The 25,346-nt window shown below is 44.0% G+C and overlaps 1 protein-coding gene and 1 long non-coding RNA gene across 4 annotated transcripts in view; one reads left to right on the forward strand and one right to left on the reverse strand.

Moving 5' to 3' along the window:
* Positions 1–15,859, reverse strand: part of NTAQ1 (N-terminal glutamine amidase 1) — a 127,940-nt gene extending 112,081 nt beyond the window's left edge. The window contains exons 1-6 of one of the 3 annotated variants that reach the window (XM_086696005.1): positions 15,543–15,851; positions 10,107–10,206; positions 8,971–9,021; positions 2,692–2,840; positions 1,668–1,792; positions 931–1,173 (exon numbers count right to left, since the gene is read on the reverse strand). In XM_086696005.1, coding sequence (XP_086552131.1) covers positions 1,088–1,173; positions 1,668–1,792; positions 2,692–2,840; positions 8,971–9,021; positions 10,107–10,206; positions 15,543–15,631 — 600 coding nt within the window. In that variant the 5' untranslated portion in view covers positions 15,632–15,851 and the 3' untranslated portion in view covers positions 931–1,087. Of the gene's footprint in view, positions 1–930; positions 1,174–1,667; positions 1,793–2,691; positions 2,841–8,970; positions 9,022–10,106; positions 10,207–15,542 lie in introns of those variants that run through there. The other 2 variants (XM_086696004.1, XM_025922899.2) reach the window with 2 other exon arrangements.
* LOC147571856 (uncharacterized) lies at positions 15,808–16,572 on the forward strand. Its single transcript, XR_015247050.1, has 2 exons — positions 15,808–15,908; positions 16,268–16,572. It is a non-coding gene; the product is annotated as an uncharacterized LOC147571856 (long non-coding RNA).
* The last annotated feature ends 8,774 nt before the right edge of the window (positions 16,573–25,346 follow it).

The raw sequence follows: 25,346 nt of genomic DNA on the forward strand, positions 1-25,346 counted from the left end.
ATTTGAAGTAGTTAATTTACCACCTGACAGAACCTCACGGTGTGGTTAAATTATGACATGAAGAACCCGTCAGTTTACCCCACACTTCAGAGCAGATTCTTTTGTTTCCACCTCAAGTTCAGGAGGTCCCTGATGAACTAACTACACACAAGGCAGAAAGAGACACCACCATCCCCCTCCTCATCCTCCCCAGCTGTGCATCGGAGGCAAAGGGCTCACTTAACCTTAATGCACTTAAATGCATGCATCTATCAAGTGAGGAAATTAAAGTTGGCCTGCGTTGTGGTAAAAACTAAGCTAATATGTAAAGCGGCCAACACAAAATAGCATCTACTGGGCAGCAGTCATCGAAACCGAAAGGAATGACCGGAAGAGGCTTGGGCTGGCGGGCTGGTGTTTACTGAGTGCCTGCCATGGGCTGGCTCTGCATCGGTGCTCACGTCTAGAAGGAAACGGGGGGTGGCTGAAGGCCCACTGTCCCAGACCACAGCCTATATGACAGGCTGTCCGAGACTAGAAGGAAGAAGACCTGTGATGCCCTCTCCCAACCCAGGAGCGATCCCATTTCTGACGCCCAGACTAGGAAGCAGGCTGGCGGACCGAAAAGCAGCTCTGAGATAAATTTTTAAAATCCTAGGGGCGCCTGGGTGGCGCAGTCGGATAAGCGTCCGACTTCAGCCAGGTCACGATCTCGCGGTCCGTGAGTTCGAGCCCCGCGTCGGGCTCTGGGCTGATGGCTCAGAGCCTGGAGCCTGTTTCCGATTCTGTGTCTCCCTCTCTCTCTGCCCCTCCCCCATTCATGCTCTGTCTCTCTCTGTCCCAAAAATAAATAAACGTTGAAAAAAAAAAAAAAAATTTTTAAAATCCTAACAGCCTTTCACAGAGGGCCTCAAACATCAGTCGAATCCTCTTTTGGTGTTCAGATACACCAACTATATTTACTTTCTTCCTTGCTGAGCTCCGAATGCTACTGCCCTATTTTTCTGGCACGCTGCACAGCTGACAGAGCATTTCACACAGAAGGCTCATCCACGGGATGGGATGGCCTCCGCAAGAAATGGCGACAGTGAGAATTACTTACAATGTTTCAAGCTCGTGCCAACGCCAAACGGGAACAGGGTGAAGAACTCTTTATCTCCTTAAATCTCAGAAAATTATTAACTGGACTGATGCCTAAAAGCACATAAAGGAGATGAGTGGTACAAGAAAATCTGCTGGCTCTCCCTTCCTTCTACTGCAGGTCTTATCAGAGAGCCAGGGAAATGACATCTCACATATCGCAAGGATGCCCTAGGGGCTGCTGTCACCTTAACAGAAAACCCCACCAAGGCAAGGTGCTACTAGCTCCAGTGTTGAAGGACAAGCCCACAGACCTCCTGAAGCCCAGCGTCCTGGCAGCAGACCAACCAGCACCCTGGCAGTGTGCAAGTATCATGGTTCTGCTCTGCACACCTCCCCTCTGCCGTGAGGTCTTGTGCCTTCCAGTCCCGTTCTCTGGGCTTCGATTCCTGAATCTAACAGATACGCACATCTATGCTCCCTCTCATCTTCTTACGACTCAGGGAGTTTCATACAAATACCAACACACAATTTTTGTCCTTGGTTAAGGGGCGATGCTGATGTGCATGGTGACCGGAAACCTCTCTGAGGAGGCACCTTTGGCTCACCTCCAGTTTCGATGCAGGGATATGATGGAGGAGGTTCTCTCCAGTTCCCACTGGAATCTTTCATGTGAGATCGGTCAGAAGCAAAGTTCTTCAAATATGAATCTGCACGGATCACTCGAAATTTCCTGCAAATAAAGCAACATTCATTTACATTAGCAAGGTTTCCCAGTGAAATTCTAACTCAATTTTTTTTTATTTTTTTTATTTTTTTTAATTTTCAATGTTTATTTATTTTTGAGACAGAGAGAGTCAGAGCATGAACGGGGGAGGGGCAGAGAGAGAGGGAGACACAGAATTGGAAGCAGGCTCCAGGCTCTGAGCCATCAGCCCAGAGCCCAACGCGGGGCTCGAACTCATGGACCGCGAGATCGTGAGATCTTGACCTGAGCTGAAGTCAGACGCTTAACTGACGGAGCCACCCAGGCGCCCCTCTAACTCAATTTTTATACAGACTCATTTTCAATGACATACACGAAAGTACCCAGGCATTTTTGTACTACCAGTAATACACAAATATAGATGCAGCTTTACAACCTGTTAAAGAAGCCACAAGAAAGGATCAGCTGAAATAAAAAAACTACACAGGCACAGAAATACATCCAGTTGTCTTTATTTACTCAATTGTATGCCAGGGACAAAGGGCATAACCTTTACGCACCATCATCACAGACCTCTCAATTGTGTCATCATTAAGGCCACACCCCACACACCCACACATACCCACAAGCACACACACAGGAGAGAAATCCCCAAACTGGCTTTCAGAAGACACCTGGGATCTCATCACACACATTTTCAAAAGATGTCAACCTTTATATGTTGGACAACCTTTAAAACTTCAAAACACTTTGAATCTTCTGTGTAGCACATCATTTTCAAGTATCAACTCAATAGTGATGCCAAAACAAGTGATCTTTGCAAAACAAATGCCAAAAAAACCCCCACAAAATCTCACACACACACTCCATACAACTGTCAAGGTTTAAGTTCAGAAAGTAGGTAACTCCATCCTAAATCTCCTCACCTTCTAAACTGTGGATGGATGTCCTCATCAGACTTAAATGCATCTTCCACGTAAGTGTCAAAAGGACAGGGAAATGGCAGGACAGTGTCAAGATCATAAATGAAGCTCTGTCCACCACTTGAGACATGAAGCAGGACAACATGGTAATCCTAGAAATAAAAGTTGCTGAAGTTAACCAAGTTACTTCACCATCGTGAATACAGTGTTATAGGTTACAGTAATGATGGATTTTATGTTTTATGTGTAATATATTTATATATATATTTTATATGTACCATTTAATGGTTTCATATATATACATATACTTTTATATATACATATATATAAAACCATTAAATGGTACATATAAAATATATATATAAGATATATACAAATATATATAAAACATAAAATGCATTATATATATATAAAACCATTAAAAATGAATACAAAACTAACACAGTTCTTCTTATAATAGCAAAATAAAGCAGATGCTAATCCCTAAAAAAACACTAAACATCCGGTGATAGGGAACACTTAAATAAGCACTGAAAATGTTCATGTATATTAAATGTATACCCTTTGACCTGGCAAGTTTACCTCTAGGAATCCATCCAACAGATAAAATGGCCATATGCATGTAAAGGTATATATGCAAAGAAAATCTCTGCAGCACTGTTTATAATAGTGAAAATTCAGAAACAGTCAAAAGTCCACTAGAGAGAAATAAACCACAACGCAGCTACTAAAAAGATTTAGGTAAATTTATGTAGAAAATGGAAAAAAAGTGGGGGCGCCTGGGTGGCTCAGTCAGTTGAGTGTCCGACTTCAGCTTGGGTCATGATCTCACAGTTTGTGACTTCAAGCCCCATGTCAGGCTCTGTGCTGACAGCTCAGAGCCTGGAGCCTGCTTTGGATTCTGTGTCTCCTTCTCTCTCTGCCCCTCCCCCACTCATGCTCTCTTGTCTCTCAAAAATAAAATAAAAATAATTTTGAAAAAGGTGGGGGGGGCACCTGGGTGGCTCAGTCGGTTGAGCGTCCGGCTTTGGCTCAGGTCATGATCTCGCAATCCGTGAGTTCGAGCCCCACGTCGGGCTCTGTGCTGACAGCTCAGAGCCTGGAGCCTGTTTCAGATTCTGTGTATCCCTCTCTCTCTGACCCTCCCCCATTCATGCTCTGTCTCTCTCTATCTCAAAAATAAATAAACGTTAAAAAAAATTAAAAATTAAAAAAAAATGGAAAAAAGGGTATGTTACATAGTTGGATAGGAAAAATAAACTGCAAATAAGTACTACATATTATTTTTTAAAAGCTATGTGTATACAAAAATAAATTCAAAATGGATGAAAGACCTAAATATAAGACAGGAAACCATCAAAATCCTAGAGGAGGAAAAAAAACAGGCAACAACCTTTTGACCTCAGATGAGCAAGGTTCTTCTTCTTACTAGACATGTCTCTGGGGGCAAGGCCGACAAAAGCAAAAATGAACTTTTGGGACCTCATCAAAATAAAAAGCTTCTGCACAGTGAAGGAAACAATCAATAAAACTAAACGGCAACCAGTGGAATGGGAGAAGATATTTGTAAATGACATATCGGATGAAGCGTTAGTATCCAAAATCTATAAAGAACTTATCCAGCTCAACACCCAAAAAACAAATAATCCACTGAAGAAATGGGAAAAAGACATGAATAGACACTTTTCCAAAGACCACATCCAGATGGCTAACAGATACATGAAAGAATGCACATGCTCAACATCACTCACCATCAGGGAAACAGAAATCAAAACCATAATGAGATACCACCTCACACCTGTCAGAATGGCTAAAATTAACAACTCAGGAAACAGCGGATGTTGGCAAGGATGCAGAGAAAGGGGAACCCTTTTGCACTGCTGGTGGCAATCCAAACTGGTACAGCCACTCTGGAAAACAGTATGGATGTTCCTCAAGATATTAAAAATAGGGTTACTCTATGACCCAGCAATTGTACTACTAGGAATTTACCCAAAGGATATAGAAAATGCTGATTTGAAGAGGCACATGTACTCCCATGTTTATAGCAGCACTATCAACAACAGCCAAAGTATGGAAAGAACCCAAATGTCCATCGACTGAGGAATGCATAAAGAAGATATGGTATACATATACAATGGAGTATTACTTGGTGATCAAAAAGAACGAAATCTTGCCATCTGCAACAATGTAGACAGAACTAGAGGGTATTATGCTAAGGGAAAAAAGTTAGAGAAAGATAAACACATGATCTCATTCTTATGTAGAACTTAAGAAACAAAACAGATGAACATAGGGGAAGGGAAAGAAAAATAAGATAAAAACAGAGAGGGAGGCAAACCATAAGAGACTCTTAAGTACAGAGAACAGGGTTTCTGGAAGGGAGGTTGGTGGGGGGATGGGCATTGAGGAGGACACTTGGGATGAGCAGCGGGTGTTACATGTAAGAGATGAATCACTAAATTCTACTCCTGAAATCATTATTATACTATATGTTAACTTGGATTTTAATAAAATAAAAAGTTCTGTGTATATATACACATGTACATTCTGAAGTACACATGCATGTATACGCATTGAGGAAAAAGTATGCAAGGATATCCTCCAAACTTAACAAAGGGGATGGCTTGGGCTAGCCTAGAATGGGAAAGAAGGACTATACGATGTTGTTAAATCAGCCAAGCCCTAATCTGTAACCATTTAGGGGAAAGATGAAGACAAGCTTCTCCTTTGTGGCCTCACTCCCAGACGGTGGGCACTGTCCAACACCAGTTAATGGCTAGAAGGGATGTCAGGGAAGTTATCGAGGGGCAGGAGGGCAATCTGATGCTCTGAGTCCCTCGAAAGAAAAGCGCTCTCACAGAGAACAGCACTGGGAGATAAAAAGCTCAATCACATTAGTACCACATAAGTAACACCACCTTATATTTCTAGTACTTCGGAGCTTAAAGAGCACTTTCTCAAACGTTGTTTTATCGACCCTATGGAGGGGAGGGGGGGATTAATTAAGACTGGAGATGCTGTGCCATCAAAGCCTAAGAGCTTCCTTTGGCTCCAATGCTATCTTCATAAAGCAGAAATAGCATCAGAAATGGACGCTTCTGCCCTGCACTCCCCTTAATGCATCCTGCCCTCCAGAGAAATAAAGTAGGAGCAACCCACCTTCCAGCCCACACCTGGCTGTGTATGTGTTATTCCCATCCTTCTGCAGCAACCTTTTCCACCTCTCTCCCCATATCCATCCCTCAAGTGCCCGCTCACATGCTCACTTCCCATGAGTCTCCTACTTCCTGCCAGAAGCAGTCTCTGGCCTTGTCCCAAATCTGTGTCTCTCTTGACATTTTCTACCTCATATTACAGGGGTTTTGAAGAGTGCATACTCCCTTTTACTTGTAGTTAACAGTGCTACTGAAATATCAAAGATGCAAAGATGAGAAAGGTAAGTCCTGACCCTGAGGAGTCCCCGCAGCAGAGTGTGAAACAGCCAAGTGCTACCGGAGGGACAGTGTGATGATGGCAGACAGCAGGGAGCCTTGCAGGCGAAGACATTCTGGTCAAACTTTGGCCCCTCCCCTTCCTCTTTTATAAAATGGAGCTAAGTGCAATGTCCACCTCAGTGTTGCTGAGACAATTAAGGAGATTATGTAAGTAAAAACTTTTTAAATTTTTTTTTTTCAACGTTTATTTATTTTGGGGACAGAGAGAGACAGAGCATGAACGGGGGAGGGGCAGAAAGAGAGGGAGACACAGAATCGGAAACAGGCTCCAGGCTCTGAGCCATCCGCCCAGAGCCTGACGCGGGGCTCGAACTCACGGACCGCGAGATCGTGACCTGGCTGAAGTCGGACGCTTAACCGACTGCGCCACCCAGGCGCCCCAGTAAAAACTTTTTAAAAGCTAACCAAGAGGGGGGCATCTGGGTGGCTCAGTCGGCTGAGCGTCTGACTCTTGGTTTTGGCTCAGGTCATGATCCCACGGTCATGGGACTGAGCCCCATGTCAGGCTCTATGCTGAGCATGGAGCCTGCTTAAGATTCTCTCTCTCTCTCCCTCTGCCCCCCTCCTCAGCTCTCTCTCTCTCAAATAAAAAAAAAAAAAAAAATTTATAAAAGCCAACCAAGAAACAGAGGGGAGGGGGGCCCAACAGCCAAGGAAGAGTTTCACTGAGGAAAGGCTGCCACTGTTGAGTCCTGCCTGAGGGGACAGTGTTCCAGCAACAAAGTACAGCTTGTGGAAACGTATAAGCAATGAATACCCACAATCTCTCACTTAGTTTGGGTCCACATTCCTACATCCCAGATGGCTGATGAACTTGAGAAGGAAAGTAGGCCTCAACTCCAAGTCGCCTTTATAAGCACAGACGTGGAGTCAAGGAATACAGATCAAGCGGGAGCAGCCTCACTCTCTGAGTTGGGTTCAGCGCTTGCCCAGATGCCCGGAAAAGACCAAGCTGGGCTCGGGGAGGGAAACCCACATAGAAGGTGATCCGCTTCTTGGGACTGGGTGTCTCCACCCACTCAGGGCCGCCTACCCACTTCCTACAACAAGACAGCCTTGCGGCAAAGATACATCTGCCAGAGGATGGCGGGGGGGGGGGGGGGACTTCTTGCAAGAGGAGTCCCCACCCTGGGCTGCCGTGAGATGCTGGGTTAGGGGGACATGACCAGAGGCCCTTTCTCTTCAAGTCTGTCTAAAAGGAGAAGACCGTGACTCAAAATCAGCTGAGTGGTTCAGCGATGGAGACGACCTCTAGGGCCGATGGACAGTGCACAACAGGGGTCCTGTAGCCATCGTTGCTAACGAGGGAAGCTAACACTTCTCGAGCACCAGAACCAGACACCATACCCCGTGCCAGCATAATGCTTCACACGCATTATCTCATTTAAAAGACTCACTACCCCACTAACCAGAGGAGGACGCTGCACAAGGAAGGCAAGTAACATGTCCAGCTCACACAGCCACCAGTGGCAGTACTGGGAGTCAACCCCAGTTGGGCCTTAACTGGATTAACTGGGCCAAAACTGGATTTTGGCTTTAATGTTAGAGCAGCAAACCACCCGCTGGTGAAGGAGGCAAGAATGTGAGCTCTGTGAGGCCAGGGATTTTGGCCTATCTTGTGCCTGGCATATAACAGGCACTCAGTAAATACAAGTTAAATAAAGGAAAATGATGCCAGTTCGAACGATATCTTATTTTAAATAAGTATCAGAAACAAGCTTTTCTTTTCTTTTATCTTCATGTTACTAGCCCCATCAATTCTTCAGGGGATAGGTTAATGTAACACATAGATGTGTACTATAAAGGGCCTGGGCCTAAGACCTAGTCCTGCCACTGATCAGCTAGATAACCTTGAGCTTCTCACTTTGGCCTCTGGGCTCATTTCTTCACCTGAAAAATGAAACGGTTGGAGTAGATCTGGGTTTTTCAAATGCTAGTCATACATAGTCACTCAGGAGTCTGCTAAGAACACTAACTCCTGAACCCTTCTCTATCTAGATCAACTAAATCAGAAACGTACATTTTTAAAAATTTTGTTTATTTATATTTAAGAGAGACAGAGCACGAGCAGGGGAGGGGCAGAGAGAGACAGAGACAGAATCTGAAGCAGGCTCCAGGATGACCTGTCAGCACAGAGCCTGATGTGGGGCTCGAACCCATGAGCCAAGAGATCATGACCTGAGCTGAAGTCGGACACTTAACCGACTGAGCCACCCAGGCGCCCCCAGAAACCTATGGTTTTAACACAATATTCAGATAATTCTAAAGTGCAGCTGAACCAAATACTGCTAAAGTTCCTTCCAGTATAATGAGTAAGAGTCTAGGAGACCACAAATATATCTGCCTATAGGGGCACCTGGGTGGCTCAGTTGATTAAGCATCTGGCTCTGGATTTCAGCTGAGGTCATGATCACATGATTCATAAGTTCAAGAGATACATAGAGCTCCTGCTGAAAGTGTGGAGCCTGCCTGGGATTCTGTCTTTCCCCCTCTCTTTGCCCCTTCCTACCTCCCTTCCTACCTCCCTTCCTCTCCCTCTCTCTCTCTCTCAAAATAAATAAATAAACTTAAAAAAATACATAAATAAAATCTTTCCTATAATAATAAAATTAAATGAAAACATGTCTGTAAGTACTACCTTAGACAAAATAACATCTATTCCCAAAAGGTCAATTATTAATAATTATCAGAGCCAGTCTCTACCGCCCTGTCACTTCTGCTTTACCAAACCACTCAGGGATTACAAGTACTAATGCACCAGAGGCTTCTGTATTGACCATCTTACCCAGATCACAGGTCCATCTCCAGGTCTTGCTTGTTGTTTCCAGATAGGTATCTATAAAATACAATCAATTTCATAAGCCACAACTGCAGTTAAACCACTACTGAATTCTTTAAAGCAATACATAAATTAAAAATATTTCCAAGCAACAAACAATCAAGGTAAAAGAATGAATGAAGAAGAAATCTAAATCCTTCCAAGTGTCTTTAACAATGAAAATGCAAAAAATTAATTATCTGATGTTCTTTGGAAAGCAGAAAGCGGCCTCAACCGGGAATCAGAAGGCTGGCAGATTCAAGTCTTGCTTTCCCCTCATTATTCATGGGACCTCCATGAGTCTCTATTTCCTCATCTATAAAATGGAGCCAACTATCTGAACCCTGCCTACTTCACAATGTTTCCATTAGCATCAAATGAAATGATGCTTACAGAAGTGCTTTATGGAGCTCCTGGCTGGCTCAAATGGTAGTACGTGTGACTCTTGATCTCGGGGTTGTGAGTTCGAGCCCCACACTGGGTACAGGGATTACTTAAAAAATCAGATCTTAAAAAAAAAAAAAAAAAAAATTCACAAAATATTAAGGGCTTCCTTTATTTTTTTAAAGGCTTGCTTTTTTAATACCTCATGTATGTTTACCATTAGTTTATTTAAACTCCAGAGACAAACCTGACAGTATGTGGCTCTAGTCTCAGCAATTTTAAAAGCTCTAACCTAATACCTAAAGGGATTTAATCTATGTAAATATACCATCATCTATTTCTTGACCTACAAATAAGTGATTAAACTTTTCTAATTCAACTGTGCTCTGAAAGGAAAAAATATCTCATTCAAAAATAAATGTTAGGGGCAGATGGGTGGCTGAGCTGGTTAAGGTTCCAACTCTTTATTTCAGCTCAGTCATGATCTCATGCTCATGAGATCAAAGCCTATGCTCAGCACAGAACCTGCTTAAGATTCTGTCTCCCTCTCCTGCTCCTCTCCCCAGCTAGCACTGTCTCTTTCTCTCTAAAAACAAACTTTAAAATGTTGCTGTATTTTATAGAGCAGATTTTAGGATGGTGCTAACCCCATACTATATTGACTTTCTATTGTCATTCTAAATCTCTTGTTCTCTTTCTGCAATCACTCACCAACTTACCATCTTCCTCTCATTAGATATGAAGACAGCGTAGCACTCTTCTAAAGGATACTGGTCATGGTTTTTGATGTATTCACAAAGCTTCCAAATATTTTCTTCACTGAAACAAAATAATAGTTTGATCAATATAATTAAACAGTAACACTCCGTGTCATTCAAATTTGAACAGAAGACTAACGAGGACATAAAAGAGTCGGAAGAGATCTTAAACACAATTTCATCCAGCAAAGGGCTGATGTTTGAGCCGCCTCTGAAACACCCTCAACAAGGTGTTACCTGTGTGCTGACCTCTCTGCTAACACAGTGCTCATTACCTGCCCCAGCACTGCTCTGGACATGGAGGCATTTTACAACTGATAAAATGCTGCATCGATACTCCACAAGTTTTGGGTCCAGGGACTTGAGATACAAGTGGATTCCACTTATGGAATTTTCTGCCACTTACGAGGTAAGAAACTTTAGACATCTTCACCTGAGTATCTGCTTTTCTCATCTGTAAAATGGGGATAATCACATCACATTATAAACACTTGACTAATCTTAGTTAACACTGGTTCACTGCTCCCCTTAGGAATGGGACAGGATGAGTGTTCTGGGTAGGTGGGCTTCCGGCTAGAAAAGACCAGGGGCAACTATGTGATATGCTTAGGAATTCTTTCGGAGGGAGACTCTGTGAGTGGTATTCCCTGCGGCCCTCTGGTACAAGTCAGGCCCTGACTTTTACAAAGTTCTTTCCCATACTGTGCTGAACCCCATCTTCTTATACTTCTGCACCAGGTGAATCTCTTTTCTACGTGACAGGTCTTCAGATATTTAAAGCAGTAGTCAGAACCACCTAAGTAAATCAATGCCCAGTGCATGAAACCAAGCCATCCTGATGGCCACAGGCACACGCCCACACAGACAAAAACAGTCATTGTTGTCGGTATTCATAACTCAGCCTCAGGATTGCTGTCTTTTCCTAATGAGCCACACAGCACCTTTGTTCAAAATGAGCTACATCAGTACTCAGCTCATACTTGTGACTCAATCTGTCAAAGCCTGATTTCCAAACACCTACACCACGCTACCTGAAAATGAAGGCAGGCATGAATGGCACTGATGAATGCCACCATTTTATGGCAATACAAACTTTCAATTCACAGTTTTGACCTTGTCTACCTGTCTCAACGCTCCATACAACTACATGTAAAGTACTAAAGCTGAGTGTTTTTTTCCTATGATTTTGTTTTTCTCTAAAATACCTAAGAAATCTCACAGAAAAAGTAGTGATAGAGGTAAAAACAGGAGATTGCCACTCACTACTTCCAAAGGATATGTAGTATGGAATAACAAAAATGTACTGTTTCGATATGACATAAACCATGTATTAACTAAATTTTCTTAAACCTGGATGCTCTAAGACCAAGTTTTCAGAAGACATTTGTTTGTCCAGCCTGCAGAAATTCTGGAGTTGCTCACAAACATCTTCAAGAGCCTGTGATGTAAAAAGCACTGTGCTAAGTGCTTGGAGGATATAATGATAAATTAGAGCTCACAGACAGTGAGAGGAGACATACAGATCCATAAATAAGCAAGCATCATAGATGGCCATAAAAGATGCATATAAGAGGGAGTCATTAATTTTGAGGCACACAGGAAGATTGGGGAGGTATAGGTCAGTGGTTTCTCCTTGTTTGTTCCCCCACTCCCAGTCCCAAGGATGGGCAAAGAATTAACACAAAGACTTCGAGAATCCATGTATACCCCAAGAACTGTTGGCAGTCTGAATACATATACGGCTGGACATACTTTGTCTTTTATTTTTCAAATATGTGTAAATGTTACACGGAGGAAAAAAATTAAATGTTAAGAGTTATTGAACCTATAGTCCTTTTTTATCATCAATTTTTTTTTCAAAAGTACAATTAATATCATGTAGGAGGATCTCAAGAAACATCTGACGTTTAAAAAAGGAGGGCATTGGGGCGCCTGGGTGGGTCGGTCGGTTGAGTATCCGACTTCAGCTCAGGTCATGATCTCTCAGTTCGTGGGTTCAAGCTCCGCATCAGGCTCTGTGCTGACAGCTCAGAGCCTGGAGCCTGCTTCGGATTCTGTGTCTCCCTCTTTCTCTCTCTCTCTCTGCTCCTCCCCTGCTTGCACTCTCTCTCTCTTTCAAAAATAAACAGTAAAAAAAAATTTTTTTTAATTAAATAAATGAAAATTAAAAAGGAGGGCCTTGGGGCGCCTGGGTGGCTCAGTCGGTTAAGCAGCCGACTTCGGCTCAGGTCATGATCTTGCGGTCCGTGAGTTCGAGCCCCGCGTCGGGCTCTGTGCTGACAGCTCAGAGCCTGGAGCCTGTTTCGGATTCTGTGTCTCCCTCTCTCTGACCCTCCCCCGTTCGTGCTCTGTCTCTCTCTGTCTCAAAAATAAATAAATGTTAAAAAAAAAAAAAAAAAAAAAAGAGGGCCTTATACTTGGAAATGCTGGGAGTTGCTGTTGGAACAGGAAGAGCACAGACTGGGTGTGAGCCCTAGCATCCATTTAACTGGTTTTAAAAACGAGCAGAGGGGGGATGGTGATAATAATGTTCCAACCTACTGGATGATTATTTTGGTAGCAGAAAGTCTAACAGAGCAGCATTAAAATAAGATTCTGCAAGGGTTACCGGTGATGGGCTGAGATCAGAGAAGCAGGCAGAAGGAAAGGACCCCTGGGGCACAGCAGGCACTCAGCCAACATCTGAAGAATACAAAACAATCACAACAGAATCAGATGTGCTCTGTAAAGAACCTAGTGCCATACAAATATTGGTTACCACTATCAGCATTAAGCTGAGTCTTAACAGATAAGTAACAATTGACAGAAGCTAACTGAAGCAGAGAAGAGGCATTTATTTCAAGGTTTCACGGCAGAACCTACCTGAAAGGTTCTGACAGGGTAGAACACCGCTTCTCAACCAGCGGCAGTTTTGCTCCCCAGGGAACATCTGGCACTATCTGGAGACATTTTTGGTTGTCACAAATTGCGGGAGGGTGCTACAGGTATTTAGTGGGCGGAGGCCAGGGATGCTGCTATACACTCTCCAATACACAGGACAGCCCCCTCACGACATTAGCAAGCTCAAAATGTCGACAAAGCCCTGGCTGAGAAACCCTGGGGTAGAGCCCAGTAGGCAGGTTCAAAATGGGTTTGGAGAAACACACGGTGACCAGATCTTAAAGGACATGCAATGCTCAGGAGACAAAATCATCTATGCCTGTATTCCTCGAAATGGGATCAATGAACCAGCGTTAAGACTCCTCCACTGTAGAGTTCACACATCCAGACTCTCTAGAGTGGAGCCCTATGATGTGCATGCTTTACAAGCTCCTAGGCAATCTAGGGCTCATCTGAATTCAGAAAGGCTTTCAGCAGTGTGAAGCCCGCTAAGGTTCAGGACCTGAGGGGATAGGAGAGATCTGGGCAGAGGCCTGTAAGGAAGGACCTGAACAGGCCCCTGATAGCCAAGGAGGGTCCGGGGCCAATGGCTAAAGGAACTTAAAGGAGAAATCTACTGAAGAGAAGCCCACCCCCTACCATTCTTCCACCAGATGGCTCCACTCCAATTGTGCCAGACATCTTGTTCCTAGAATACTCCTGCACACTTTCTTCCCAGAGCCTTTACACCAACTGCTCCCCCGCCTGCCATGATTTTCTTCCAAATGCACAAAGCCCCCACCCTTTTTTCCTTCAGATCTCTGCTCAAATACCTCTTTATCAACAATGCTTTCCTTAAATACCCATTATGAAATAGTGAATCACTGTCTCTTACCTAGCTTTATTTTTCTAGTAACACCACCACCCAAATATGGTTTACTTGGCTTTGCTTGCTCTCCCTGAACCAAAACAGAAGAACCATGAGATCTTACCAGGGAATTTGTCTACTCTGTTCATTGCTGTATTCCAAGGGCCTAAAATGGTGCATCACACGATCCAATTGCCTAAAAAACATTTACTGACTGAATACATAAAACAATGAGTGGGCATTAGGGACAAGAACAGGATTTAGGTGAGAGGTAAGACAGAAACAAAGTGCAGTAACTAAGAAGCATGAACTCCTGGGGGTTCCTGAGTGGCTCAGTTGGGTAAGTGTCTGACTTTAGCTCAGGTCATGAGATCACTGTTCGTGGGTTCGGGCCCTGCATTGGGTTCTGTGCTGACAGCTTCAAGCCTGCTTCAGATTCTCTGTCTCCCTCTCTCTCTGCCCCTACCCTGCTTGCATGTGCATTTTCTCAAAAATAAACATATATATGGAAGAAGCATGGACTCCTCTATTACAGAAGTTCCAGTTTCAGCACTGTCTCTTGCTCGATGTATGATCTTGGACACAGCCTCTCTGTGGCTCAGTCTTTTCATTAGTAAAATGAGGTAAATGATAAAACCTATCTCCTAGCCATGGAGGGAAACACTTAGCATTGGCCCTGACATGCAGTCAGAGCTGAACGAACGCTAAACTCTTGGTGATGGCGGTTTGATGACCAGCTAAAGGAGGGAAAGGTAATTTTAGATGGCCCTAAGGTTTCTTTTGCAGAGACTGGAAGTTGGGGAAGAAGTCATTACTCAGGGAAGGTAAGGATAGGTGTGGAAGTGGAAAAGACAAAGGTAGGAGTGGTGATTCAGCCACACAGGTGGCCTAGAATAGGGGTATAGTGTGTGGACTCCAGAGCCAAACCCTGCAGGTAAACCCCCATTCCTTCACTCACAAGATATGTGGCCTTAGGCAAATTAGTTGCGCCCCTCTGTGCCTGGGTGTTCTCATCTTTAAAATGGGGTAACAATAGTAGCTACCTCCTAGGATAATTGTGGGACTCAAATGAATTAGTTTACATACACAAAACAATGTTTTGGCATGTAGCAAATACTATGTAAATGTAACGGGTGTGATAACGACAACGTGGTGGTTAAGCTCATGGTTTCTGGTTACAAGAAGGCCTGAACTGGATTCCTGGATGCTATTAGCTAATGACCTTGGGAAAGTTATTGCAAAATCTCCGTTCTTCCACTCTCTTCCAAAATTAAAATGACTTTCCCATCAGTGTGAAACCACAAAGGCTTGAGCGGAGTAATTTGCAAAGATTCTCTACGCTCCACCCTCCGCCTCCACCTCCCCTTCCAGGCCCCCAAACCCTGAGATCTGCTGAGAAACGGCCAAGCGAAAAGCGCCGGCATTAGTAATGCACCACCGACCCTACCATTCCTGGGAATTCCGCCCACCCCACCCCCACCATCCAAAGTCTACACTCCATTCAAGAGACGAGGGCTGCCATTCCCTCTCCCTTCATCCCCCAAGCCAGAAAACCCGCCAGTCGAGGCCCAGAGCCCCCGGGGAGGAGCCGGGAGGAGGCGGGGCCTGGCTGCGACGCCAAGACCCAGAGAGCCAGGGAGACGCCGGGGGCTGCACCCGCGCCCCCTCACCAGTAGCAGCTGTTGTAGACACAGGCGTCCCGCGGGGGGCTGGCCGGCTGGTAGCAGGCGGCTGCAGCGGCGGGGACATCCCCCTCCATGGCAGGCTGGCTTCGGCCGGGGGACAGGCCAGAGGCGGACCCACTGGACCAGCCCCGTGTGCAGGATTCGGGGGAGGAGCCGGCGCACGCCAGACCGCGAGGGTTTTCGGGGCGGAGCCCGGGGCAGCTGGTGCCGTTCCCGGGTGGTGGAGCCAAGGTTGGGTAGGCGGAGTCTGGGCGGAGCGAGCGACGCAGGTTCCGGGCGCGCAGTGCTGAGGAGGGAGGTGCAAGTTCCGGGTGGATGGAGCCCGCGGCTACGCGGGTTTTGCAGATACCGGTAGGCGGAGCCCGGGCGGGAAAGGCCAAGCTCTTCCGGGGGGGTGGAGCTAGAGCGAAGTGGGAGGATCCCGGGGGCGGGGGACTGGTGAAAGGCGTGGATATCCAGTGGGCGGATCCCGGGACCCGGAGGATTGTGTAATTCCGGGTAGGCGGGGCCAGAGCAGGTGGGTGGAGCAAGGGCGAGCGGCCTTGGGGGAGCTCGGGTCCATAGGGGCGGAGCCGGGCGAGCTCTGGGGGCCGGTAACCCTGATGATCCGGTCAGCTGGGGAGGACAGAGGTCGGCTGCGGGTGTCTTGCTGGAATCTGGGGAGGGCGTGGAGTTTGCAAATCGCCCTATCCTGAACTCGGCTTCAACAGTGCCCCGGAGGCGTGTGAAACTCTCTTCCAACCCAGGGTTGAGGTTGCCGGCTGTGGAGGAACCAGAGGAGATGCGGAAAAGCAAGTGAAATAAGAGAACCGTGTATGTGAAAAACGAACCTTTAGCAGTTTTATCCTAGAAGCCGCGAAAGCCCGGGGAAGGAGGGGGAGTTAATTCCAAATATGTCCGCATCGGGCGGTTTTAGAGAGGAATAGCACCCCCAAATCTCACCGTGTTGTAACATTTGATTATAATAGAACTATGTGTATTGACTCAGAAGATATGTTGATCCCTTGATAGAGTTAAGTTTTAAAAAATTTAAAAAGAGTTCCTATGGCATTCATTTTGTGTTAATCATGTTTGCTGGCAATCTGGAAGGAAAGGCACCACATTATTAAAACAGTGTTTATGATGAATTTATCACTTTATACTTAATAGCCTTCTGCATGGTCTTATATTTGTAATGAATATATGTAACTGATCAGGGTACTTCCCATTATGAAAACTGAAATTCTTAGTTGGTTTATAGGCCATGTGCAGTCAGGTTTTTCCAGTCTCATGAGTTCAAAAGCCCATACATAAATCCTAAAGACTTTGAGCAAAAGTCCTTGGTAAGTCATCAATTTATTGCCTCTCTACTCTGAATACACCCTTCAATATAGGCTCTATGATAAATAACAGAATTCCTTTAAGCATTTCTCCTTTAGGGGCGCCTGGGTGGCGCAGTCGGTTAAGCGTCTGACTTCAGCCAGGTCACGATCTCGTGGTCCATGAGTTCGAGCCCCGCGTCGGGCTCTGGGCTGATGGCTCAGAGCCTGGAGCCTGTTTCCGAATCTGTGTCTCCCTCTCTCTCCGCCCCTCCCCCGTTCATGCTCTGTCTCTCTCTGTCCCAAAAATAAATAAACGTTCAAAAAATAAATAAATAAAATAAAAAAAAAAAGTGGGCACCAAGGTAAGCCTTCTCAGTAAAGTGTGCTGGAGGAAGAAGCTTTCTGCAGTTTCTGGGAGGGCAGAAGAGTTTGTGGAGTGTGGTCCTGAGAACATCCAGTGGAGTCTGCCCCAGCCTTGGGCTCAGGCCTCTGTGACCTTACAGCTTTAGTTTGGCAATAACCTTCCTGCAGCCCTCTTGACACAGAAACCAGACCCCTCCCCTGTGAGGCCTGCAGGCAGCCACTTGCCCATACTTCTTAGAGAAGCCCTGTCCTATGCACAGTTACCTGTGGCTGGTACGGTCGGTCACATGCTGAGCAATCAGTCCTTCACCAAGCCTCTCTTTTTATGAAACTCAAGACAACAACCCTTCCATTCCCCCTACGCACTCTGAGAGCCTTCTACCCCAGCTGGCTCCCAGAGTCCTAAGGTATCCCTACACCACTGGTTGGTGATTGCTCCCTCTACCCTCTTCTCTACTTAAGGGAAGTTGAATTTCGAGAATTAACTATGATAAAAGTGAAACCAAAAGACATAAGGAAACTATGGTACCTAGGGCTGAGGACAAGTACTCAAGAAAGATAAATTTGAAAGGGGTATGCACCCGGTTGGAGAAGGCTTGGGTTGCCTACCAGATAGCAGAGAAGTCTGAGTTGCTGGGCAAACAATAGAGAAGGGGGTAAAGAAGAGCCAGGAGTCTCTGCTACAATGTGCTTTCTTTATGCTTCTATATGCTTCAAACTTTCTCTTATAAGTAAGAACTTTTTGAATAAAAATATAGATCATTTTTAAAATTCATGTGATTTCATAGTAGAGACTATAAAAAAGCAATATGGTTTCAGAGGAATAAGGTTCTAATGCTTAGAACTCGATTCTGACCTGTAAACTCCAATGATCTAGATGAGGAAGAAATAAGAGTGCACTCAAAGAACCCAAAACCCAATGAAATAAGGATACCAAAGGGCTGCGTTTTACAGAAAAGGACACAGAACAAAGGAAAGTATAAGAGGGCCACAGATGTGAAAGGGGAGATCAAGAAGCAGGCAGCACATGATACATTGAGGTTTAACCACAAAAGGAGTTTTTTAAATTGGGGGAGGAGGTATTTTTAATCCTCAATATTAAGAGCTAGAAGGAAAGAAAAAGAAAGATAATACTATCACCTGGGACCTTGTGATAAGGGACCATGTAAGTGAAAGAAAACCAACAGTCTATTTTGATTGTGTTTTCTCTCTTCTTTATCAAAGAAAATGACCCTCAGGCTGTAAAGAATAAGGGAAACAGCGGTGAGAGGAAATTAAAGATAGGTGCAGTGGCAGAAAGCACCAATTTGCCTTGCAAGGGTTACAACTCTTCAGGGTTACAAATCTTTGGACCCAGATGAGAGACATCCCAGCGTACTGAAAGCACTCTAGATTATGACCCCAAAGCCTTTATTATGGATCTTGGAGAAAATATGTTGGAGGAGATGACATAAGACTAAATATGAATACTTGCTGTCTTGAGTTTCATAAAAAGGAAAAATATGTATTCCAGATGCTATACTCTGTGAACTTGATGCCTATTCCCAGGATGAATTGTGACCATGAAGAAGAGGTGATAATTTAGGGGCCTTTAGTGCTTTACCAAGCCCATTTCATGCCAAATGGACCTCATCTCATGCTGTTGAAAGAATTAATTGATCATTAGACTAGAATTATAGCATAAACCATATAATTTGATTCTAACAAAGCAGCTGGCCCAGTATCAGTCATGACTCATTCAGATAGGAGTCAAGGCAGAAAGGCTGTTTATTAGCTTGTTTAATGGGAAGGACACTGAAGTGGCTCTCAGAGTCAAAAGATGAGCTGCAGAAACCAGGGTCTCAAGGGACCGGAAGCAGAATCCACTTCCCCAGGTCTTCTTTCCTCAGTGTGCTTCTCAGTGCTCGGCTCCATCCTGAGGTGACTTCACTTCCTGCTGTGGGGAGGACGGCCACTGGCAGCCCCATATTCATATTTTCCAGGCTTGGCAACCCCAGTGGAAAGAGAAAACTCCCTTTTCCTCATAGCAATCACACAGAGCAACTTGTACCTTTATTTTTTACATTTCTGTGCTGCTTCGACGTTTTTACATGTGCAGTTGACCCTTGAACAACATAAGTTTGAACTGCGTGGGTCCACTTATACGCAGTTTTCACAGTACCGCAAATGTATTTTCTCTTACGGTTTTCTTAATTAACATTTTCTTTTCTCTTACTTTATCATAAGAATGCAGTATATAGTACTATAATAAACAAAATAAGTGTTAACTGACTTTATATTATCAGTAAGTCTTCTGGTCAACAGAAGACAATTAGTAGTTATGTTTTGTAGGAGTCAAAAGTTATATGCAGATTTTTTACTGCACTGGGGTTGGTGCCCCTAAGCCCCATGTTGTCCAACTGTATTACTTTCTAATAACAATTTTTTTTTAAATAAAGTCTTGGGGTGCCTGGGTGGCTCAGTCAGTTGAGCAACCGACTCTTGATTTCAGCTCAGTTCATGATCCCAGCATCACAGGATCGAGGCCCATGTTGGGCTCCACACTTAGCATGGAGCCTGCTTTAGAGTCTCTTCCTCGCCCCCTTCCATTTTTTTCTCTCTAAAAAATTTAAGTCAATAAATAAAGTCTTAAAAGTCAAATTTTTCAACACAAAGAGCTGCATGGACAGACTATGGTTCATTTAACTTTTCCCCTACTTTTGTATATTTAGTTTTCAGATCCTATTGTAAATAAAGCTGCACTTATCATTTTTGTACATAAATCTTGGTATATGCCTCGGATAACATTAGGATGGAGTCTTAGAAGTGGTATTCCTGGGCCAATGGCTTTAAATATTTTCCAGGTCTCTTGATGCATGTCACTATATTGCTTTTATTTTTTTCAATGTTTGTTTATTTAGAGAGAGAGAGAAAGAATGCACACCCAACCCACAAAGTGGGGAGGGGCAGAATGAGAGGGAGAGAGAAAATCCTAAGAAGGCTCCCTGCTGTCAGCGCAGAGCCTGATGGAAGACTCAATCTCACAAACTGTAAGATCATCACCTGAGCCCAAATCAAGAGATGGAGCACCTGGGTGGCTCAGTTGGCTAAGCCAAGTCATGATCTCAGGGTTCATGGGTTCAAGCCCCATGTCAGGCTCTGTGCTGGCAGTCTGCTTGGGATTCTCTCCCTCTGCCCTTACCCCGCTTGTGCTCTCTCTCAAAATAAGTAAATAAACTTAAAAAAAAAAAAAGACACTTAACTGACTGAGCCACCCAGGTGCCCCTATGTTGCTGTTTTGCTTTTAAGAAATAGGCCTAGGGGCGCCTGGGTGGCTTAGGCAGTTGAGCATCTGACTTTGGCTCAGGTCATAACTTGCAGTTCCTGAGCTGGAGTCCTGTGTAGGGCTCTGTGCTGACAGCTTGGAGCCTGGAGCCTGCTTCAGTTTCTGGGTCTCCCTCTCTCTCTGCCCCTCCCTGCTCATGCTCTCTCTTTCTCTCAAAAATAAACATTAAAAAATTTTTTTAGTAAGAGAAAGAAATACACTTAAATATCACATTTTTTTACATTGAGTATTATTTTTTTAAAAAGGCCCCTGAAAAAAATAAAATAAAATAAAATAAAATAAAATAAAATAAAATAAAATAAAATAAAATAAAATAAAAAGCCCTGGGTGGCACAATCGATTAAGCCTCTGACTCCTGATCTTGGCCCAGGTCATGATCTCACGGTTCGTGAGTTAGAGCCCGCATCAGGCTATGCGCTGATGGTGCGGAGCCTGCTTAGGATTCTGTCTCTCCTTCTCTCTGCTCCTCCCCTGCTTGCGCTGTCTCTCAAAGTAAATAAATACACTTAAAAAAGAAATAGGCAGAAAAACCCACCCCTGGAGTTCCCATTGTTATTTTTTCTGATTACTACTTTCCTGTGTTAAAGGGACCATTTCAATATAAAGTGCTAACTAAGGTGGCAATATACAGGGGGAGCTGGAAAGGGGGGGCACCTCGCCATTAGGGGTGAGGAGCTGGGCTGGGTTGGAATGCAATACTACTATTTACTCACTCATCTTACTTAGAATGGGGTGGGAAGGAGGCAGTAATCCCAGGGCCCTCTGCAAGGCCCAGCCCGTGCCTGTGATGTTAGACTCAGGGCTGTGTACCACACCTTAGGTGGGAAAACTGAGAAGTTGAAGTATATTCAGGGGATGCTGATAAAGAGAAAAAGTCTGAAAACCACATCACAAAATTATGAGATCTCTTCCCAGCTCACTTCCTGTGCCTGCATACCCGCTCTCCCAACCCTCTATCCCCCAGATCTGAAAGGGGTGTCTCACATGGCCTCCCAATATTCTTTTCGTCAGTGTCCATTGTAGGAAACCACAGGTAAAATTTTACGGTCTGACTTGAAGCCACTATACCAGACGGAGTTCTTGTTTGCAAATGACAGAAATCATCTCTAGCTAACTGAAACAAGAAATCAAATTTACTGGAAGGATAGGAAAGAGGGAGGTTGGGCAGGGCTTGGAGGAGAGGAAGCACAGCCAGGTCACGCTGATCTAATTCTCCACAATTCCAAGAATCGGCTAGTTAGGATGCCACCATTAATGCCACTGTCTCTGTACCATCTGCTGCTGCATGAATAATCTCTGCCCTTGCGTCTTTGGGTCACTCCTTCAAGAGGCAATGAAGGTTTGAGGTGGGAGCCGTCCATTGACTGAGCCGAGGTCACATGCCTGAGTCCTAGCTGCCAGGTTAACAGGGAAATGAAGTATCTGTCCCCGTAGGATTTCCATAAAAGGAGGTGGGACCCTAACTAACCCAGACCCACTCAAAATCTCTGAAATAGATGTGGATGTGTCTGTTTAAATTCAGAGTAGTTAAAAAATGGCAAATGGCAACTATGACCCCCCCCCCCACACGCTTCTAGGCGATTAATGTTTTTTTCTTTTAATAGAAATCAATGAGATTAGCGATTGAATTAGGTAAGGTCACATTTACAACATTCCTGAAAGAAATCCCTGTCCAAGTTGGTGTTTACTTTCTAACTTTGTTACCAAAGAACAGAAAGGGACCCACCTATAACCTCATTTGAAAATGAGGGAAAGGAATTATGCTTAGCTCTTACCTCAGCCCTCTTTTCTTTCACATGTGAGGTAAAAACACTTGATCCTCTGTAAGCAGTCTGGGGCTGTGGGAAAGAACATGTTTCCACTGCCCCTTTTTTCCTAAATCAAGTAATTCCTTTCTACAATAGCTAAAATTAAAAGGAAAGAAATATCAACTGCCAAAGACCAATTCCAGACCAACCCATAAGTTTTCTAAGGCTGCTGTAACAAATTACTACAAACTAAGTGGCTTTAAAAAGAGAAAGGAAAGAGGGGCACCTGGGTGGCTCAGTCAGTTAAGTGTCTGACTTCAGCTCAGGGCATGACCTTGCAGTTCAGGAGTTTGAGACCCGCATTGGGCTCTGTTTTGACAGCTCAGAGCCTAGAGCTCTGCTTCGGATTCTGTATCTCCCTCTCTCTGCCCCTCCCCAACTCATACTCTCTCTCTCTCTCTGTCTCAAAAATAAGTAAAACATTAAAAAAAAGAAAACCCAGAAATTAATTCTCAGGCCAGAAGCCTGATATCAAGGTGTCAGAAAGGTTGGTTCCTTCTGGAGGCTCTGGGGGAGAATCTGTTCTGTATCACTCTCCTAGCTTCTGGTGGTTGCTGGAAATCTTTAGCATTCATTGGCTTAGAGATGCATCATTCCAATTTCTATCTCTATCTTCACATTCTCTTCTTCCATGTGTGTGTTTATGTGTCAAACACCCCTCTCCTTTCTCTCACAATGGATACCAGTCACTGTGTTTAGGGTCTACCATAAACCAGGATGATCTCATTTCAAAGTCCTTAATTACATCTGCAAAGACCTTACTTCCATATAAGGTCACATTTACAGGTGTTGGAGTTTAGGGCTTGGACATATCCTTTTGGGGTACACAGTTCAACTGACTACACCAGCCAAAGGCTGAAGCAAGTGTGGTTATTCTTAATATTGCTGGAGAGAGAATAAAGGAACAGAGAAAAACCTTTAGCTGTCTCTATCTCTTGGTGTTCTAAATTTCTATGCCTTATTTTATTATAAATCTTTTAAATGTTTATTTTTGAGAGAGAGCAGGGGAGGGGCAGAGAAAGAGGGAAACAGAATCTCAAGCAGGCTTTGCACTGTCAGCACAGAGAGCCCAATGAGAGGCCCAAACTCACAAACTGTGAGATCATGTCCTGAGTTGAAATCAAGAGTCAGACACTTAATGGACTGACCCACCCAAGTGCCCCTTTACTTATTTTAAAAGAACTAAAATGATTGCTAGAATTTCTGTGGAGGTCAATCTGATGATATCTAACACAATCACAAATGCATATATGCCTCTTGGGTGGAAGTTCTTTTTATAAATTTTTATTGAGGTATAACATGCATAAAGAAAAGTGCACATAAGGATAGACTATGCTACTCTAAATATTCTTTTCTCTTCCATTTATATTGGGTAAACAATCACTTTAAAACGTTTTTTCTATTATAAAAGTGACACATATTTACTGCAAAATCAGAAAAATTGAGAAAAGTGCAAACTATACAACAACCATAGTATTACCATCCAGAAATTAACCATTAACATTTTGTTATAGTTTATTCTGGTTTTTATTCCAATGCGAACACACACACACATTTTAAGATTTTATTTTTAAGTAATCTCCATACCCAACATGGGGCCCGAAGGTCAAGAGTTGCATGTTCCAGGTGGCTCAGTCGGTTGAGCATCTGGCTTCGGCTCAGGTCATGATCTCGTGGTTTGTGAGTTCGAGCCTTGAGTCAGGCTCTGTGCTGACAGCGCAGTCTGGAGCCTGTTTCGGATTCTGTGTCTCCCTCTCTCTCTCCTTCTCCCCCGCCCATGCTCTGTCTCTTTCTCTCTCTCAAAAATAAATAAACATTAAAAAATTAAAAAAAAAATAAAGAGTTGCATGTTCCGACTGAACCAGCCAGGCACCCCCACCCCCCACGCACATACTTTCTTAAAGATGGAACCGTATGATGCTTCTTTGTAGTTTCTTAGCAAGCTATAATGCACTGTGCCCAACTTTTTATAGAATTAAATTAACAGAGTTACATAATTTTAATGACTGCATAGCATCCTTTTTTTTTTTTTTTTTAGTGTTTACTTATTTTTCAGACAGATAGAGACAGCACAAGCAGGAGAAGGGCAGAGAGAGAGGGAGAGAGAGAATCCCAAGCAGGCTCCTTGCTGTCAGCACAGCGCCCTATGTGGGGTTCCATCTCATGAACTGTGAGATCATGACCTGAACCAAAACCACGAGTCAGCCAGAGGCTTAACCAACTGAGCCACCCACATGCCCCTGTATAGCATCCTTAAGTGAGGCTTCACTGAAGGACCTTTCCGGTTTCAGTTTTTCGACCTTACAAATAATGCTGTGGTAAACATAATGCATATGTGTGAAAACTTTTTCAAAGGCCAAATTTTAAGTACAGAACATAGATAATATATAATAACTTGTCTATCTTAAGCGTGCATCAAAAGGAATTCCTGACATTCCCTCCAAATTTGCTTCTCCATCCCAGTTAAGTGCAGCGTCCTCTTTCCATTAGGTCAAGCAAAAAATAAAAACAGTCATCCTTGATGCCTCGCTTTCTCTCACACCTAAATCCAATTAATCAGCAAGTTCACTTGTCTCTTGACTTCAAATACACCTAGAATTCAACTACTAATTACCTCCACTGCTCTAACACTGGTCTGACCATCATCTCTTGCCTGAACAACTGCAGTGGCCTCCTAAGGAGGGCTGCCCAATATAGCAAATAAAAATACAGGACACCCGTTGAAATCGGAAGTTCAGATAAACATTTTTTTTTTTTTAGTTTAAATAAATCCAAAGATTGCATTTCCCATGTAGCAGCCAGAGGGATTCTTTGAAGAAGTCAGTAAAGGTCACCCCTCTATTCAAAATGCTGTAATGTCTTTACGTGTCACTTGTAATAAAAAGGAGAAAATCTTAAAGCTGAGGCCCACAGCCCTTCAGGATCTACTCATAAAGGCTCTTTCTTCTTTGGTGTCTAACTCCCTCTCCTTTCCCTTCTCCTTTTCTTTAGG

This window comes from Puma concolor, chromosome F2 (genome assembly GCF_028749965.1).
Source record: "Puma concolor isolate L17-30 chromosome F2, mPumCon1.1.hap2, whole genome shotgun sequence".
Lineage (NCBI taxonomy): Eukaryota > Metazoa > Chordata > Mammalia > Carnivora > Felidae > Puma > Puma concolor.